General features: G+C 38.4%; 3 protein-coding genes across 3 annotated transcripts; 1 reads left to right on the plus strand and 2 right to left on the minus strand.

Annotated features, from left to right (window-relative positions):
* Positions 1-102: 102 nt before the first annotated feature.
* Positions 103-1,598, minus strand: LOC138403774 (serine/arginine-rich splicing factor 6-like). Its single transcript, XM_069505591.1, has one exon. The coding sequence runs from the start codon at positions 1,596-1,598 to the stop codon at positions 999-1,001; it is 600 nt and encodes a 199-aa protein (XP_069361692.1). The 3' UTR covers positions 103-998.
* Positions 1,599-3,322: 1,724 nt separating this feature from the next.
* On the minus strand, positions 3,323-8,559 carry Srp54 (splicing regulatory protein 54). Its single transcript, XM_034979193.2, has 4 exons — positions 7,683-8,559; positions 5,455-5,615; positions 5,076-5,210; positions 3,323-4,334 (listed from the first exon to the last, which is right to left on the minus strand). The coding sequence occupies exons 1-4, from the start codon at positions 8,397-8,399 to the stop codon at positions 3,500-3,502; spliced, it is 1,848 nt and encodes a 615-aa protein (XP_034835084.1). The 5' UTR covers positions 8,400-8,559; the 3' UTR covers positions 3,323-3,499.
* Positions 8,560-9,480: 921 nt separating this feature from the next.
* On the plus strand, positions 9,481-13,730 carry LOC117991998 (uncharacterized). The gene is made up of 5 exons (XM_069505394.1): positions 9,481-9,678; positions 10,298-10,419; positions 11,669-11,810; positions 12,558-12,733; positions 13,597-13,730. The coding sequence occupies exons 1-5, from the start codon at positions 9,627-9,629 to the stop codon at positions 13,684-13,686; spliced, it is 582 nt and encodes a 193-aa protein (XP_069361495.1). The 5' UTR covers positions 9,481-9,626; the 3' UTR covers positions 13,687-13,730.
* Positions 13,731-15,968: the final 2,238 nt, after the last annotated feature.

Here is a 15,968-nt window from a genome sequence, read left to right on the forward strand (position 1 = left end):
CTAAGTTGAAGTCCTCTAATGACGTTGAATTATCCTACCTACTTTCCTTAAGTTTAGTACCTACAGGTCAAAAAACTAAATGAAAAAAAGAATAAAATGGGATAAGTACTTAAGTATTTTATTTCAGTTTTACACTAGAATCGTTCGATCTCAAGTAAGTCAGATTTTTTTCTTTTAATTTCTTCCATATTTCAATTAATTTCTTACAGTTGCACAATACTGGCAAGCATTTTCCACTTCCAGGAGCTCTGCAGTACCCAGGATATGGCATTTCACTTTTCGGCAACCATCTTCGCGAGGTTTTTAGTAACCACGATTCGTATTCGGTTTCTTCAAGTTTGTTCCACAAATCGTCCATCTTTACACTATGTGTTATTGAATGTATTCGTAAACTTCCGGCGTCGTAATAGTGGACATAAACAGCCATCCACAGACATCCCTGGAAAGATTAGATAATATTAACACTCCCGGTATGCAGTGTTTGTAAACGAGCCGCAGGGAGCCGCTAGACATAAGCGGCTAAAGACCGTAGTGTGGAAATCCCTTCAAGAGACCTCTATGTCCAGCAGTGGACATCTATCCGTTGAGACGCGACGATACTCTACTAAACAAAATAATAAACAGTGTTTTAAAAACGTACATTTATATCAACTATTCCTAATACAATCGGGTAAATAAGCATTACAGTAGACAAAAACAAAATTAATCTATCAATTTTACGCTAACGCTACAATGCAGTTATGGTATATTATAAGTATACAATGCAATGTTGAATCTACTGATAACAATAGTGTAGTGTAGCAGTAATACCTATTCTAAATTTCTAGCTATGTACCTACCTACCTACTGAACTAACGATTTTTAAATTATTTGATTAAAACATACCCACTAAATATTTAACTATGCATATTAGGATTAAAATATGTATTTTTTCTTGATATACAATTTTTTTTCCTTTTGTAACTTTTTTTTATTGAACCTTTTGATCGCTTAGCTTTTTATTCAACTGGGTTCGTTGTATTTTCTTTAGGAGATGGTGATACTTCTACCACATATGTCTTTTGATAATAATGATTTCCCTTTCGACCATGCTTATGGTGGCAACATCCACCATGATGCCTATCGCTCGACTTTTCTCTTGAATGTCCTCTGGACTTTCCTCTCGAGTGGCCTCTAGATTTCCCTCTAGAATGACTTCGGGACCTGTCTCTAGAATGTCCACGAGATCTTCCTCTGGAATGTCCCCTGGATTTCCCCCTAGAATGTCCTCGCGACCTACCCCTAGAACGTCCTCGTGACCTGCCCCTAGAACGACCTCGGGATCTTCCTCTAGAATGGCCTCGCGACCGTCCCCTGGAATGACTCCGAGATCTAGTTCTCTGTCGCTTTCTGGACCTTTTCAATTCATTCGAATTTATCCCACTTTGTACATTCACTAGGTCTGCAGATTGAGGAGTACCATCAAGGTGGCCGGAATTTGTGACTTGATTGTTGTTAGGAGTAGTTAAATCAACGGTAAAAATTCTTTCTCGGTTATCCTCACCTTGGTTTTGTTGAAGAAGTTCCTTGCGAAATTTAAGCACGATTGTAACTGCCATGTCTGTTCTGAAGAAACACGCTTGGTCTATGTATACAAAGATTAGTTTAACTGTGATGGAAACAGAATTATGAATGATTGGTGCAAAGCTATTGTGGCTTTATTTTATACTGTTGCAATTGCATATTATTGTGTAATATCAGTTGCACAACATTGTGCAATGGTAGGTACCTACCTACTTAATTGATAAAATTATCTTATATCTACTAACAATAACACTAATAAATTATTATTGTTTATCCGTTATAGTTATAGTTTTTGCATTTCACGAAGACTAGTGGCTATAATATAATGCTTGTGTTTAAGTCGTGTAAGCTGTGTTTAAGCCAGCACGTGCCAGACCTTCCTTATTTTATAAAAGCTGAAAGTTCCTCTGCGTATTGTAACATAGGCTGCTTTTTAACCGATTTTCAAAAAAGGAGTTGTACTTTTCTAAACATGTACACCGAAATCTCCGAGATTACCGAACCGATTTGCGTAGTTTCTTTTTTAATTGATAGAGAAACTTTGCGACATTATTCCATAAAAAAATTGGATTCCAACTCCTCAATTCTGACGCTGCACGGGAGACCACCTAAACTGATGGGATGCAGAAACTGTCGGTTATAAATTGATATTGGAGGTACCTAGTAAGTAAACTGTAAACACTATCGTTGAACTCGAGGACCCAACTCCTCAACCCTGATGCTGTAAGGAATTGCATTCCTAAATCATGGTGATTTAAAAACTGCCTGCTAAGTCGGTTAGAAAAAGGAACGACTATACCGACGCGATTCCGCTTGCTTCCAAATCCTACATACTAACATTCCTATTTGCATTGGGCTTTGAAATCGGTAGATATGTTACTTGCCAGCGAGACAGGAGTGGAGAAGGCGGCTAGAGACTTGGAGAGGCGCGAGGGGTGCAACGGTTTGGCGTGATTATTTTACGTGGATATAGTTAAAGAACTAAAGACTGCAGAATGACATATGTAGGCTACTTTTTCCCGGAAAATCGCACGGAATTTTTAAAAACCTAAATCCACGCGGACGAAGTCGCGGGCATCAGCTAGTTGGTACTAAATACCTACGTAAAGTAAAGAGTAAAATCAAGTGTTTTATGAGGGCTGCTGATTACTTGGAACTTGAATCACTAGTTTTTTAAAATATTGGGCAATCGATTACGCAATATTTCGAAACCATACACGCATGTTTAGCATGTCAACATTATTTCGGGATCTCAAATTGAGAAATCTCAGACTAAAAAAAAATTCAAAAAAAAATATTAATCAAATTTTTTTTTTACTTTTTAGTGTTTGTGGTTATTGAAGTAGGTTTTTTTTTTTGTTTTTGTTTCATTTCACAATTTTTATTGGCCCCATTGTACTACAATATGATTTGCCTTAAAACCTACTGTTTACAAAGGTATTACACTGATCGCGAGCAATTCACTCTTGTCTATTGAGGAGTTCCGTTCTCCATGTCCGAAGGTATTCATCATATCTTTACCAAATTGAAATGGGACCACCTCTGGTATATCCTACAAAACAAAAAAAAGAATCATTAAAATCGGTTCATAATTGACGGAGTAATCGCGTAACAAACAAAAAAAAACAGCGAAATGAGAACCTTCTTTTTTTGAAGTCGGTTAAACAGTCTAAAAGTAGACTCAAAGAAGCATTTAAATGAAACTATCATTAGCATAAAAACACTTAATTTCGAGAGGTGCCGTAAATAAAACAATCTATTATACGATTCAGTTATTTTATTACTCTTAATCTATTTGTCAACCAATTTTTAAAATCACTACTAAATGAAATGCACGATGGATGAGCACAAAAATTAAATGAGGGACTATTATTACTCATACATACAACAATTTCAATAATGTCCATCTTTACACGAAAATAAAAAACATGCATATTTAATGTTTATGGAGAATTGAGATGTCCATGTTGTCTGGTGAATTCTTTTCGTCTGCTATATCGATTGACTTGTCTAGTATAGAATTATTTTTCTCCTCCAATACTGGCGGGAGGTTTGGTGAGCGCTCACGGGACTTCCTCTCGTGGGGGGTCTTTGAATCTCTGTGAGTGCGACTCTTGGATCTACGGCTTTGGGAGCGCGAGCGTTTACGATCACGCGAACGCGAACGTTTTTTATCCCTCGAGCGCGTGCGTTTCCTATCCCTGGACCTTGATCCCTTTCTGTCCTTCGAACGGGACCGTTTTCTATCCCGCGACCTCGAGCGTTTCCTATCACGCGAACGCGATCTCTTTCTATCCCTAGACCGCGACCTTCGTCGCGATCTCGACCGTTTCCTCCTCGATCGCGATCGAGATCTGCGCTTGGAACGCGAGCGGTCGCGTTTTCGGTCTCTAGATCGAGATCTGTCCTTTTTCTTCACAGGCGATTTCTCTTTCTCTTTAACGTCTTTTTCTTTTTCCACGTCGCTTTTATCTTTATCGTCGACCGGTGAAGACGCTTTGGATTTAACTTCTGTACTAGTTCCATTGGTTTCTGGCTCAGTATTTTCAGGTTTAATTTCTTCCTTTTCTTCTTTCTCAACCTCTTTGGGTGGTGATTTGGACTTTTCTTTCTCTTTCTCCTTGTCCTTATCCTTGTCCCTGTCTTTGTCTCGCTTGTCGTCTTTCTTGTCCTTTCGGTCACGGTCACGCGAGCGGTCGCGTTTGGAGCGCGAGCTGCGATGGCGCGACCGGGAGCGAGACCGCCGGGAGCTGCGGTGACGGGAACGCGACCTGCAAATTATACCAGGATAATTTAAGTGCCTTAGGACTGGCATCTCATTTACACAGACAAAATCTGTTAAAGGGTCATGAAAATTTTTAATCTACTGCTTATAAAAGTATACATAGTAATTTTTAGGAAGTTTCTAGTCTGACGGGCCCAAAGTGGTCCTGTATTAAAAAAACCGGCCAATTGCGAGTCAGGCTCGCGCAACGAGGGTTCCGTACAAAAGTCCTATTTTTTCGACATTTTGCACGATAATTCAAAAACTATGATGCTTAAAAATAAATAAAAATCTGTTTTAGAATCCACAGATAAATCCCTTTCCTATGATACCCCACTTGGTATAGTTACCTTACTTCAAATATTGAAAAAACTAATTATTAGTTCATGACCACAATTTAATTTTTTTTGTGTGATCTAACCCTAAATTCACGGTTTTCAGATTTTTCCCCAAATGTCAGCTATAAGATCTACCTACCTGCCAAATTCATGATTCTAGGTCAACGGGAAGTACCCTGTAGGTTTCTTGACAGACAGACAGACAGACAACAAAGTGATCTTATAAGGGTTCCGTTTTTCCTTTTGAGGTACGGAACCCTAAAAATATCCTATAATTAGTATTGCTTACGTAGTGGGAGGGCGAGAGGTGCATATAGCATACTGCACGTTATACCATCCAGATTTGTCTGTTTTGATGAATTCGAGCAAATGAAGCTTGTGGTTTCTTGTATAGAGTGATAAAGGATTACCTGGTGCGGTGCCTGTGTCGCGAGCGCGAGCGGCGAGAGCGGTGCCGGGAGCGGGAGCGCGAACGCTTGCTGCGGTGGCGGGAGCGCGAGCGTCGCGATCTCGAACGAGAGCGGCGTCGGGATCGAGATCGAGACCTGGTTCTCAAAAAAAGTTTCCATCAGTTATTTTCCAAATTACCTTGTAACAGGTCTTATATATGAAAGTTTTTGAAATAAAAGAAACAGTAAGTAGATAAGTTTTGAAATTGTAAGAAAATGAACTGAGTGATTTCAACAATATAACCCAATAGGTGATTCTTAGCTGACGGTAAGACGGTATTCAGACAAATATTGTATCAATACAGATTATTGATCTACTAAAATCAGTTGCTTTTGTTACCTTCTCTTATCCTTAGACAGCATCCCGATGACCGGGTCTATGGCCGCCGAGATGAGGCTCTGCGCCTCCTTGACGCGGCACATCGCCTCCTCTATCTCGCGCTGCGCCGCCTCGTTGCTCTTAGTCTGAGGCTTAGATATCGCTTGAGTGGCGTGATGCACCTGCGTGAAATTGGTACATTCAAATAATATCATCAAAGTTAACTTGTTAAAGGTGCAAACTACAGTTTGTGGTGTTATCATAATGCAACATAATATGGTAGTTTGGTTGGTATGAAGAATTGTTAGTTGGTATCAGGTATAAACACTGAGTTGCTTAATAAGGAACAACAATTCACACAAACAGAAACGTTTAAGTGTGGAAACCAGCCCAGGGAGAAGAAAGAGCCGTTTGTGAGTCTGGACGACAGTACAATATCTATGTGTCTATGTACGTACAGGTACTGTATTCTATTTTACAATTACAGTATAAGAGAAGCAAAAGGTTGACTGGCAACTAATAAATGACCAAAGCTGAAGAGGATTAGTCGGCTATCGCCATAACCTAGGGTCAAAGGTTTAATAACCCTGAGAAATTCAGTTCAAGATAGGCTAAAAGTAAAAAAAGTAATGTTTTTTCAAAGTTTATGTTGACTGTTGTTTTGTTAAACTTGTTGTAAAATTAATAATAACACTGTGACACCGCTCCCCATGAGTCACCTCAACTATTGCGCTCTAGTGCATTCATATTGGGTATTTTTTGGCCAAAGGTGGCAAACACTACTGGTAACACAATAGTGTCGTGCTCCAGACACTCGCCGTCGGCGGGTGATAGAACAATAAATCAACCGCAGCACACATTCAAAATCTTTAACCCTTATGCCAATTGTATGTGGTACTTTAGTATACAGAAGCTCACGGCTCGCTCCAATTGGTGGGTCGTCTCACCAAATTACATTGCATTGCAACACACCACAAGACTGTAGTTTGTTGACACCTAAAGCTGCTTATCTACTATGTTTGTGCATCATAATATGCTCAAGATAGTCAGTTGGTGTCAGATTGGTATCCACTATGCAAATTGCACAGAGCACAGTTGGTGCAAGAACATAATAGATACACAGTTTTTCTTATCTGTTTCTAACTTAGAAAAAACCATGCTATGACAGTATATATTTCCTATAATTTTTTTAAATTGTCATAGATCTGTTTGTAATTATTATTTAATTGGTTTGAAATATTAACCCCATTTATCTTTCATATTTAGGAGCTTACTGCCAAGAAATTGTCTCTCAAATGGCAATTCATTTAACGTTATATTTATTTTAATAAAACATTCAATATGTAGAGTCACAGCCCAAAAACTAAGTTGACAATTTAAAAAATGAACATTTGAAAAAAAAATCCCATTTTGGAGATAGAGTAAAGCTGTTCGTCCTGTGCCTGATCTTTCTCGCCTCTGGTCATGTTGTATTACCAAACCATTGGGCTATGAAAGTGTGGGAATAGAGTGCATTGTGTGTTAGTGTTTGCACACACTCTTGGCCCTACAATAGCTCCTGCATACATATGTCTCCATTGAGATTGGCTACCATGGACAAAATTCAGTCGGGATATTATGATGAATTTTCTGGTGTGGTTTATAATACTAATGGTGGTTTGGATATTGGAGTCTGTAGTCTGCGGCCTGCTTTCACAATTGGATGAACTTTCAAGTTACTACTTACACAATATATTAGCTCTGCAACTGTCTATACAAATGCAGATGCTGCCCTTACAGACGGGAGTCTCTGGCATGTGGCGTCTGTAACATTCTAGATTCCTACTTATGTAGACATGTGTTTACAAGGTACACTTAAAATATGCTTAAAACTAAAATTTGAGAGAAATATAACTAAAGTGATCAAATGATGATATTCAGGATAATGTTACAATACAGATTAATATAGCATGTTGTAATCATGCTCTATTAATCTACATTTCTATAGGAAATAGAAATATTATATTATTGATGTAGAGTTGTAGTTGAGACGCAGAGTCTAATGAAGATACAACAACGAAGTTGTCCCGAGCAGGCGACCACAGCAAATGGCATGAGTAGATTCATAAGACGGCTTGAAAAAATAAGAACACATTACATATGTCTGTTATGAACAATCTCAGTTTATAACCAATATTTTCAGGTGAGATTTGTAATCGTTTTATATCATTTGTAAAAATGATATAGCAAAAGTAATGAGGCGTATTTACCAAAATCGTCTGTCCCGCAATAGTGGTTCCATTGAGCTGGAGTGCTTTGAGAACACTCTCCTGTTCGGACATCTCCAGCAGGGCATACTTCAGTTGGTCTACATCTCTGTCACAGAAACGCAAATAGTTGACTTCACCAGCTTGGCTAAAGTGATCTATTATTTGTTGATACGTCAGGGCACCCACATCGATGAGTAGCACTGTCCGTCTTATTTCTTCGATTTTCCGCGATTCGTATGCGGCTGGTAAGGGCGGGTACGGCGGTAATCCTGCTGCCGCTAACTTAGGGTCATAGGTCTGGATGACTTGACTCGGCGGGACGCCCTCTAACGAGTTGACGACGTGCGCCGGCAGACGTGGCTCCAAGTTATTGAGACCGGGCACTAGCGTTCCGTTACTTGACATTTCCAGCGCCTTGTGCTCGTCGGGGATCTCACCGGATTGCATGGGAATGACGATTAGCGCTCGATCGATGAACACTGTGTTCGTCATGTGCTGAGCGACGTTGACCGTCGCCGAGTCGTAGTACTTCACGTAACATATACGAGACTGCACCGGACAGGACACATCTCGTATCGTAGGATACAACCTGATGTCATCTATTTTCCCTAGATACCCGAAAAGGGTTTGCATCTGATCCTTAGTCGCCTGAGGAGCGATGTTGGTGACTTGAATCACCCTAGTGCTACTAGACACCATTTTTGCCGATTTACACATGAATACTCGTTCCAATGAGCCTATATATATTTGGTCTTTATTATTCAAAGTACACAATTATCACATTTTGCAAGTTGTTCGTTTAAAGAGGTTGTAATAATAATTCGCTGAATATTTGTGAAAAAAACACGCCACACGCTTCAAAAAAGCTAATTTTTTGACACATAATCCATACCATAAACTAGAGACCTAGACGTGGCTCCTTAACATAAAATACAGGTACAAACGGGTAACAATGATATAAATGCAGAGGTTTCTGGAATACAAAAGAAAAGATAAAGGTAAATGGTTGTAAATCCTGGTTAAGATAAATCCTGGTAAAGATAAAGGTAAATGGTTGTAAATCCTGTAGCTCGTTCCAACAATGCGGACTGTAATTACTTTTTTATATAAGTATGGCATAATATTGTACCTATTTCAAATCTTTGAAAAGAGCAACCACCCGCCACCGAGTTTCTTGCTGATTCTTCTTGGTAGGAAAGGCATTTCAAACCAGTGGTGGATATGCATTTGATCATTCAAAAGTACCTACTTGTAAAAGTTTAATTGAATAAAAAATATTTTCGGGCTGTTGTTCTATAGTTAACAATTGTCACCACGTTTTCGAATAATTTTGTGAGTGGGTGGAACATTAAATAATAATTAATGTTCACCGTCTGGAGTCCAGACTCCAGACGGCGGAAAAACTCCATGTGGGTTTGAAAATGCTATTTGACATCAAAAAACATCAAATGTTTTTATGTTTAAACGAAGGACATTTTTAGCATGGTAACTATGTTGGAATCGGTTTTTGCAAATAATTTTGTTATCATTAGCTCAGCATTCAAATCGAGAAATCGGCGCATTATTTTTGAGTTATAATCATGTTTAACGCGTTTCTAAAGTTACCTACAGCGTCACGGAATCCACACGGTCTGCCGTGTGGATTCCGTCTGCAGCGTCACGGAATCCACACGGCAGACCGTGTGGATTCCGTGACGCTGCCGGTTATTATCTGTATATTATCATAGTATTATTAATTATTATATCTGCTGTGATCTCAGTGATATTATGCTTAAAAAATTATAACATTCTAACTCCGTAACCTCCTCAGCCTCAGAGCCTTCAAGCCAATAAAAAAAAATTGTGTATCAAATATCAATCCGTATTCCGTCATTTCCGGTAACAAAAGATATCGCCGAAAAGTTTTCTACAAAGTTATTTTTCCTATAACGATTTTATTTCAAAATGTCTTCTCTCAATGATAAAATAAATAGCTTACAATTACAACTACAATCAGGCAAGTATCTATAAATAGTGTTCAATAAGAAAACGTTCCTCTTTCATAAAATCAAAAATATTGAATTACTCTTACTAGATGATGCCCGCGACTTCACCCGTGTGTTTCTGTTTGTTAAAAACCCCGTAAGAACTCAAAAAAAAACTTTGATTTTCTTTAGCCAAAACAAAAATTCGTCAAAATCGGTTAATAAAACGGATGGGCCACGTGAAAAGCTAGCAGATATTATACTTATTCACTTTCGCATTTATAATAGGTATCACTAATTATTAATATACCTAACTACTTAAAAGGTTTTTCTAAAATCCATACTAATATTTTAATGTAAGTATATAAAATATGTCGTTAAACCACGAAATAAGCTTAAAATCATTGATCCATACTTATAATCTTATAAATGCGAAAGTGTGCGTATCCGTCTGTCTGCTAGCTTTTCACGGCTCAACAGTTAAACCGATTTTGATGATATTCGGTAGAGAGTTAGCTTACATCCCGGGAAAGGACATGGGCTACTTTTAAGACCGGAAAAGTTCCCACGCGGACGAAGTCGCGGGCATCATCTAGTATGCAATATAAAGATATAGAATTATATGACTCTTTATACTTTATTTCCACATAGCTACCAAAAGAAAACTAAAAAATGCAAAAGTGGAAAACTCTTTACGTAGCTTAGAACGCTCTTTGACTGAAGATATTTCACTTATTCAATCCGAGTGTGAGTTTATATTACATCAGATGCAGGTAATATGTAAATATTAATAGTTATAGCATAGGTAAGCATAATAATAGTAGGTCTGACTAAGTATGTGGTGCACTTTTAACTTACGCTAGAAGCATGCGTTAGGTAGTGCCTGTGCGCATGCCTCATTTTCGCTGGCAGTTTTAGCGCAGCATCAAAACCTGTGGTACACGCAATAACGCAGGCTCTCTCTTGGATCCTCTCTCAGTCTCTCGTTAGTGACGCACACGTAAAACGGTTAGGAAGTATGCGTAGACGCGTGCGCTATTGCATGCGTTACTTTGATAGCTTATGAACATAACTGATACCTTTTTAACTTTTTCTAGAATTTAGTGCTATCTCCTACAGGAGCTCTGAGGTTAGCAATCATTACGGCTGGCTGGATTTTGTTCACCGCTGACCTAAACAGTGGCGATACCTTTTTATGCAAGCTGAAAACGCACCAGTTTGCCTACCTACCAATTCAAAGTTGAAACCAATCATTAATTTTAATCATGTTATAATACTTAGGTATTTACTAGGTACATCCTCGAATGTTGCCACACCTTTGTGCTAAAATTTAGAGGTAGGGTATCTACATGCCCGAGTTCGAACCCTCTACTTCCCAAATTCCTTCCCAAAACAAACCCTGCCCGTTGCACTATTGTCGTACCCACTCCTAGCACAAGCTTTACGCTTAGTTGGAGGGAAAGGGGTCATCATGATAAACTTGGCTAATATTCTTTAAAAAAAATCGGCCAAGTGCGAGTCAGGCTCGCGCAATGAGGGTTCCGTACTACAGTCGTATTTTTTCGACATTTTGCACGATAATTCAAAAACTATGATGCATAAAAATAAATAAAAATCTGTTTTAGAATGTACAGGGAAAGATCTTTCATATGATACCCCACTTGATATAATCACTCACTTCGAAAGTTGAAAATACTAATTATTAGTTCATGACCATAATTTAATTTTTTTTGTGTTATCTAACCCTAAATTCACGGTTTTCAGATTTTTCCCCAAATGTCAGCTATAAGATCTACCTACCTGCCAAATTTCATGATTCTAGGTCAACGGGAAGTACCCTGTAGGTTTCTTGACAGACAGACAGACAGACAGACAACAAAGTGATCCTATAAGGGTTCCGTTTTTCCTTTTGAGGTACGGAACCCTAAAAATAGGAGGCCGACGTCTTAACCACTGGGCCATCACGGCTCTGGATTATACCTACGTACATACTTAGAAGACAATCGATTTTTACTTCCCCAGGATTTGAAAGATCAAATATCTAAAGTTACAAACCAAATATCAATAACAGAAATATGCAGCGTCTCAGAAAAGTGTAAATTCGAAACTCATCTCTCAAATATCAACGCTCATAAACAAGGATTCGAAGATATCTTTGCGAGAGGTACAGCTACACCTAGATATGTATTTCATTGTTATCATCATTATCACAAATCACAATCCATCGACACCGAGCCACTACTGAGGCCTCCTTCCCCCTATGTAACGCACCGTAACGTTTTTAGGGTTCCGTACCTCTAAAGGAAAAACGGAACCCTTATAGGATCACTTTGTTGTCTGTCTGTCTGTCGGTCAAGAAACCTACAGGGTACTTCCCGTTGACCTAGAATCATGAAATTTGGCAGGTAGGTATGGCTTATATCAGACATTAGGGGAAAAATCTGATAACAGTGAATTTGTGGTTACATCACAAGAAAAAAAATTAAAATGTGTTTCGAACAATTATTGCAATTTTCGACATTCAAAGTAAGATTGCTATATCAAGTGGGGTATCATATGAAAAGGCTTTACCTGTACATTCTAAAACTTTTATTTATAATAGTTTTTGATTTATCGTACAAAATGTCGATGAAATACGATTGTAGTACGGAACCCTCAGTGGGCGAGCCTGACTCGCACTTGACCGGTTTTTCTGTAATGTTATTTAATATACAGTCGTATTTTTCTCGCCATTTTGCACGATAAATCAAAAACTATTATGCATAAAAATAAAATAGATATCCCACTTGTTAACGACAGAGACAACGCTCTACGAAACTGTTATTTCTTTCTAAAGTTCGATGTGCAATATTTCCTGCCGGATACTATAGTGTTAACTTGTCGCAATTAGCATAAGTAGATGTTTTATCAGAGCGCAAAATATCCGAACTTTACAACAAAGAACTGAAGGAGAAAGAAGCACAACAGGAGGAGATAGATAGACAGAAAATGGCGAAGGTTTTGGAAATGAACGAACAAAAAGGCAAGGAGGCAGCCGCTATAGAAAGCGAATGCGATGCTATTGAGCGTGAATGCAATGTTTTAACGGTAAGTATCTTTTTCATACTCCCCTCTATTACTGAAAGGCAGCACTCAGCAGTCAACAGTCAGTTTTCTATACTTTTTCTTGTCTACGAGTCACGACTAGGCGGAATAGTTCTGTTATTTTTATTCCAATAGGTGCAAACTCCGATGGGATGACGCCCATGACGATTATAGATAGATAGATAGATAGATAGAAATACTTTATTGCACACAAAAAATGTTACATAACTATTACAGAAACTAAAACTAAAATATATATATATATTTTTTTTGTGTGCAATAAAGTATTTCTATATATATATAGATATAGATAGGTAGGTAGGTACTCAGGTACCTACATTTGTTACAAAAACTGATTTTAAGGTTTTTTTTTATTCCTCCTCTGTTGTTGGTTGGATACTATTATATTATTCTGTGGTTGGATGAGGTTCGAAATTACGACCGAAGTAGGAACTTACGACCGATAAGTCTTCGTAGGTGTACCTACGTAATTTGTGTGGAAAACCACCTAAATGACTTTTTTTTAAATACAAATTGTGAGCCAACGAGCAGGCAGGTCACTTGATGTTAAGTTATTATCGCCGCCCATGAACATTTGCAACACCAGAGGAACTACCGATGCGTTGCCGGCCTTTCAGGAATTTGTTGGTCCGCCCCTTGAATAACCCCTTCTAGCGTCAAAGTTTTTGTAAAGATCTGTACCCCTTTTATAAAAGGTCTTGCAGAGAATTTCAAGTTTGCATATTTAGCTCAGCAAATCTCCCATACCACAACTGCTGCACAACATCCTATTTTATTCACTTTCTTGACGCATATCGGTTCGGTAAAGTAAAACAAAGTATAAAACATAGACATCTTTTTTACAGAAAAGAAACAAGGCCATCATGTTACAACTGAAACGCAAGTTAGTAGAAGCCGGAGGAACCAGACGCGAGCTGATAGAAAAAAATAATTAGTAGGTACATAATTAAACCGATATCTATTAAAATTCCAATAAAGCGTTAAAACTACCACCCGTCAGTTTAATTTAATTTTATCGACTTATGAAGACCTGCACATATCTAGGTACACAAATTGCTATACTATAACAGCAACACGGCAAATTGATATCTGAAAAATGAACCTATAGTACGCGACAGGTCGAGATAGCAATCGGAAATGCCCCGCACACCTGCATATTCCGGTGTGGGCGAGCGCGGATGACGTGCGGGTATGCGGGGCGTCCACCGCCTCATACTCCGATTGCCATCTAACCTGTAGCAGGCTATACTTAGGGACAGAGGGCGCAAAATAAGATCGCAAAGAGGTGGAAGAGTGCACAATGGGACCGATTCTCTTGTAAACAATCTCTAAACTAAATTAACAGTACCCGTAGTACAAGATTTTACGTCTCACCAAACCAAACCAAATTCGAGAGTCGAAATACTTCCGCGTTACAGTAAACTGGATCTTAAAAGCCTTGTTTTAAAGCTCAAGTTTGTCTACACTTCTACAGCCAGCGCTCCAAGCGGAAACATTGCGAAATTAAAATCAGTGGCATTGAATATTTAACTTCAATTCAAGGCTGTTTAGGTAAATTTTTCTGTAACGCGTAAGTATTTCGACTGTCGAATTTGGTTTGGATTGGTGAGACGTAAAATCTTGTACTACGGGTACAGGTCTAAATCTAGTGCTATCATTTTCCGCAAGTAAATTATGAAAGGGATAGCAATAGATTGAGACGTACCATTTTAGTTTAGTTTAGAGATTGTGTACAACGGAATTAGCCACAGTGTACCTACAAAACCATATCTTAGCGGGACGTGTATCCTTGGGTGTACCTGCACAAATCGCCATAACTTCAGATTGGACTGCCTACCTATTTTGCGAACTGTACAAAGAACTGAATGGAAAGGCATTCCGAACCAGTGGTAGATGCATCCGACTATTCGTAAGTACCTACTTGTAAAAGTTTATTCGAATAAAAAAGATTTTTATTTTATTTATTTTTATTTTATAATGAAGTCACACTGAAGTCTGCGCGACTTCGACGGCGTCGCTCATTCCCACTAGAGTTCAACTGATTAGTTCAACCGTTGAACTAGTGAGACTTTTATTACGCTGGCAGGTTTCCTCACGATTTACCGTTACAAATAAAATATCATAAATCAACCTTGAGTATAAATTAAAAACAATTATAATTTTGTATAATTTAATATTCGCACAAGCAATAAACAGCTGCACAAATAGATATATACAGTGAATATGTATTTTACATAATATACTTAATTATTTTTTTACAAACCATCTTTCATGAATCATGGCATTCTTAATAGTACAATATTTAAAAAAAACTTATTAGTTTTAACCATGTTGCAAACAATATCGAATCAGTAGTATTGTGACCACACCGACGACGGTATAACCTGTCGCGGACGACAGGTTGAAATGGCAAACGGGGTATGAGACGAAGGGACACCGCGCACATTCGCACGTCACCCGCGCTCGCCCGCACCGGGTTGGCGCGGGGTCTGTACCGACCCCTCCCCGATTGCCATCTCGAACTGTCGCGTACTATTATAGATATAAATGGGCACTGGATTTTGGAGCGATGCATCTCTCTGTTACTAGATAGATATATTAAAAGGAGTTTATTCGTAGCTCGCCCCACATAAACTTAGTTTGGTTCTCATTTGAATTTTTACCAATTAAACTCAATGAAATTGTGTAGACAAGTTCTAGATTTTTGATATCTGTCTGTGGTTTGCCAGATTTCTGTATAAAATGTTGTTTTAATGTTACATGGGCCTAAAGATTTCCGAGCTCATGTTATCTAATGACAGATAATGTTCTAGGTTAGCCAGTTTTTGGTAGATAAACATAATATATAACATAATAACATAAAACGCGTTAAATTTAACTCCTCACGCGCCATTTTGTACGGACTATAAAAAAGTTTGGCATCTAAATTTTACATCAATGGAATGTCCAATTTAACAATATTGGTCTATTTAATGTCAACAAAACAATCAACATTGGCGCTTATTCAGTTGTACTCAAACCTAAAAGTATAGGCATCCTTTTCACATGTTCTCTGTAGTGGAAAAGAAAGAAAGAAGAAGACTTTCAGACATCGATTTACAGTACGCGGCCGAAAGTTTTTTTAAAAATAGAGATAGCGAGCAAACGTGCAGGCGGGTCACCTGATGTTAAGTGATTACCGCCGCCCATGAACATTTGCAGCACCAGAGGAACTGCC

The sequence above is a fragment of the Maniola hyperantus genome, chromosome 20 (assembly GCF_902806685.2).
Source record: "Maniola hyperantus chromosome 20, iAphHyp1.2, whole genome shotgun sequence".
NCBI classification, from domain to species: Eukaryota; Metazoa; Arthropoda; class Insecta; order Lepidoptera; family Nymphalidae; genus Maniola; species Maniola hyperantus.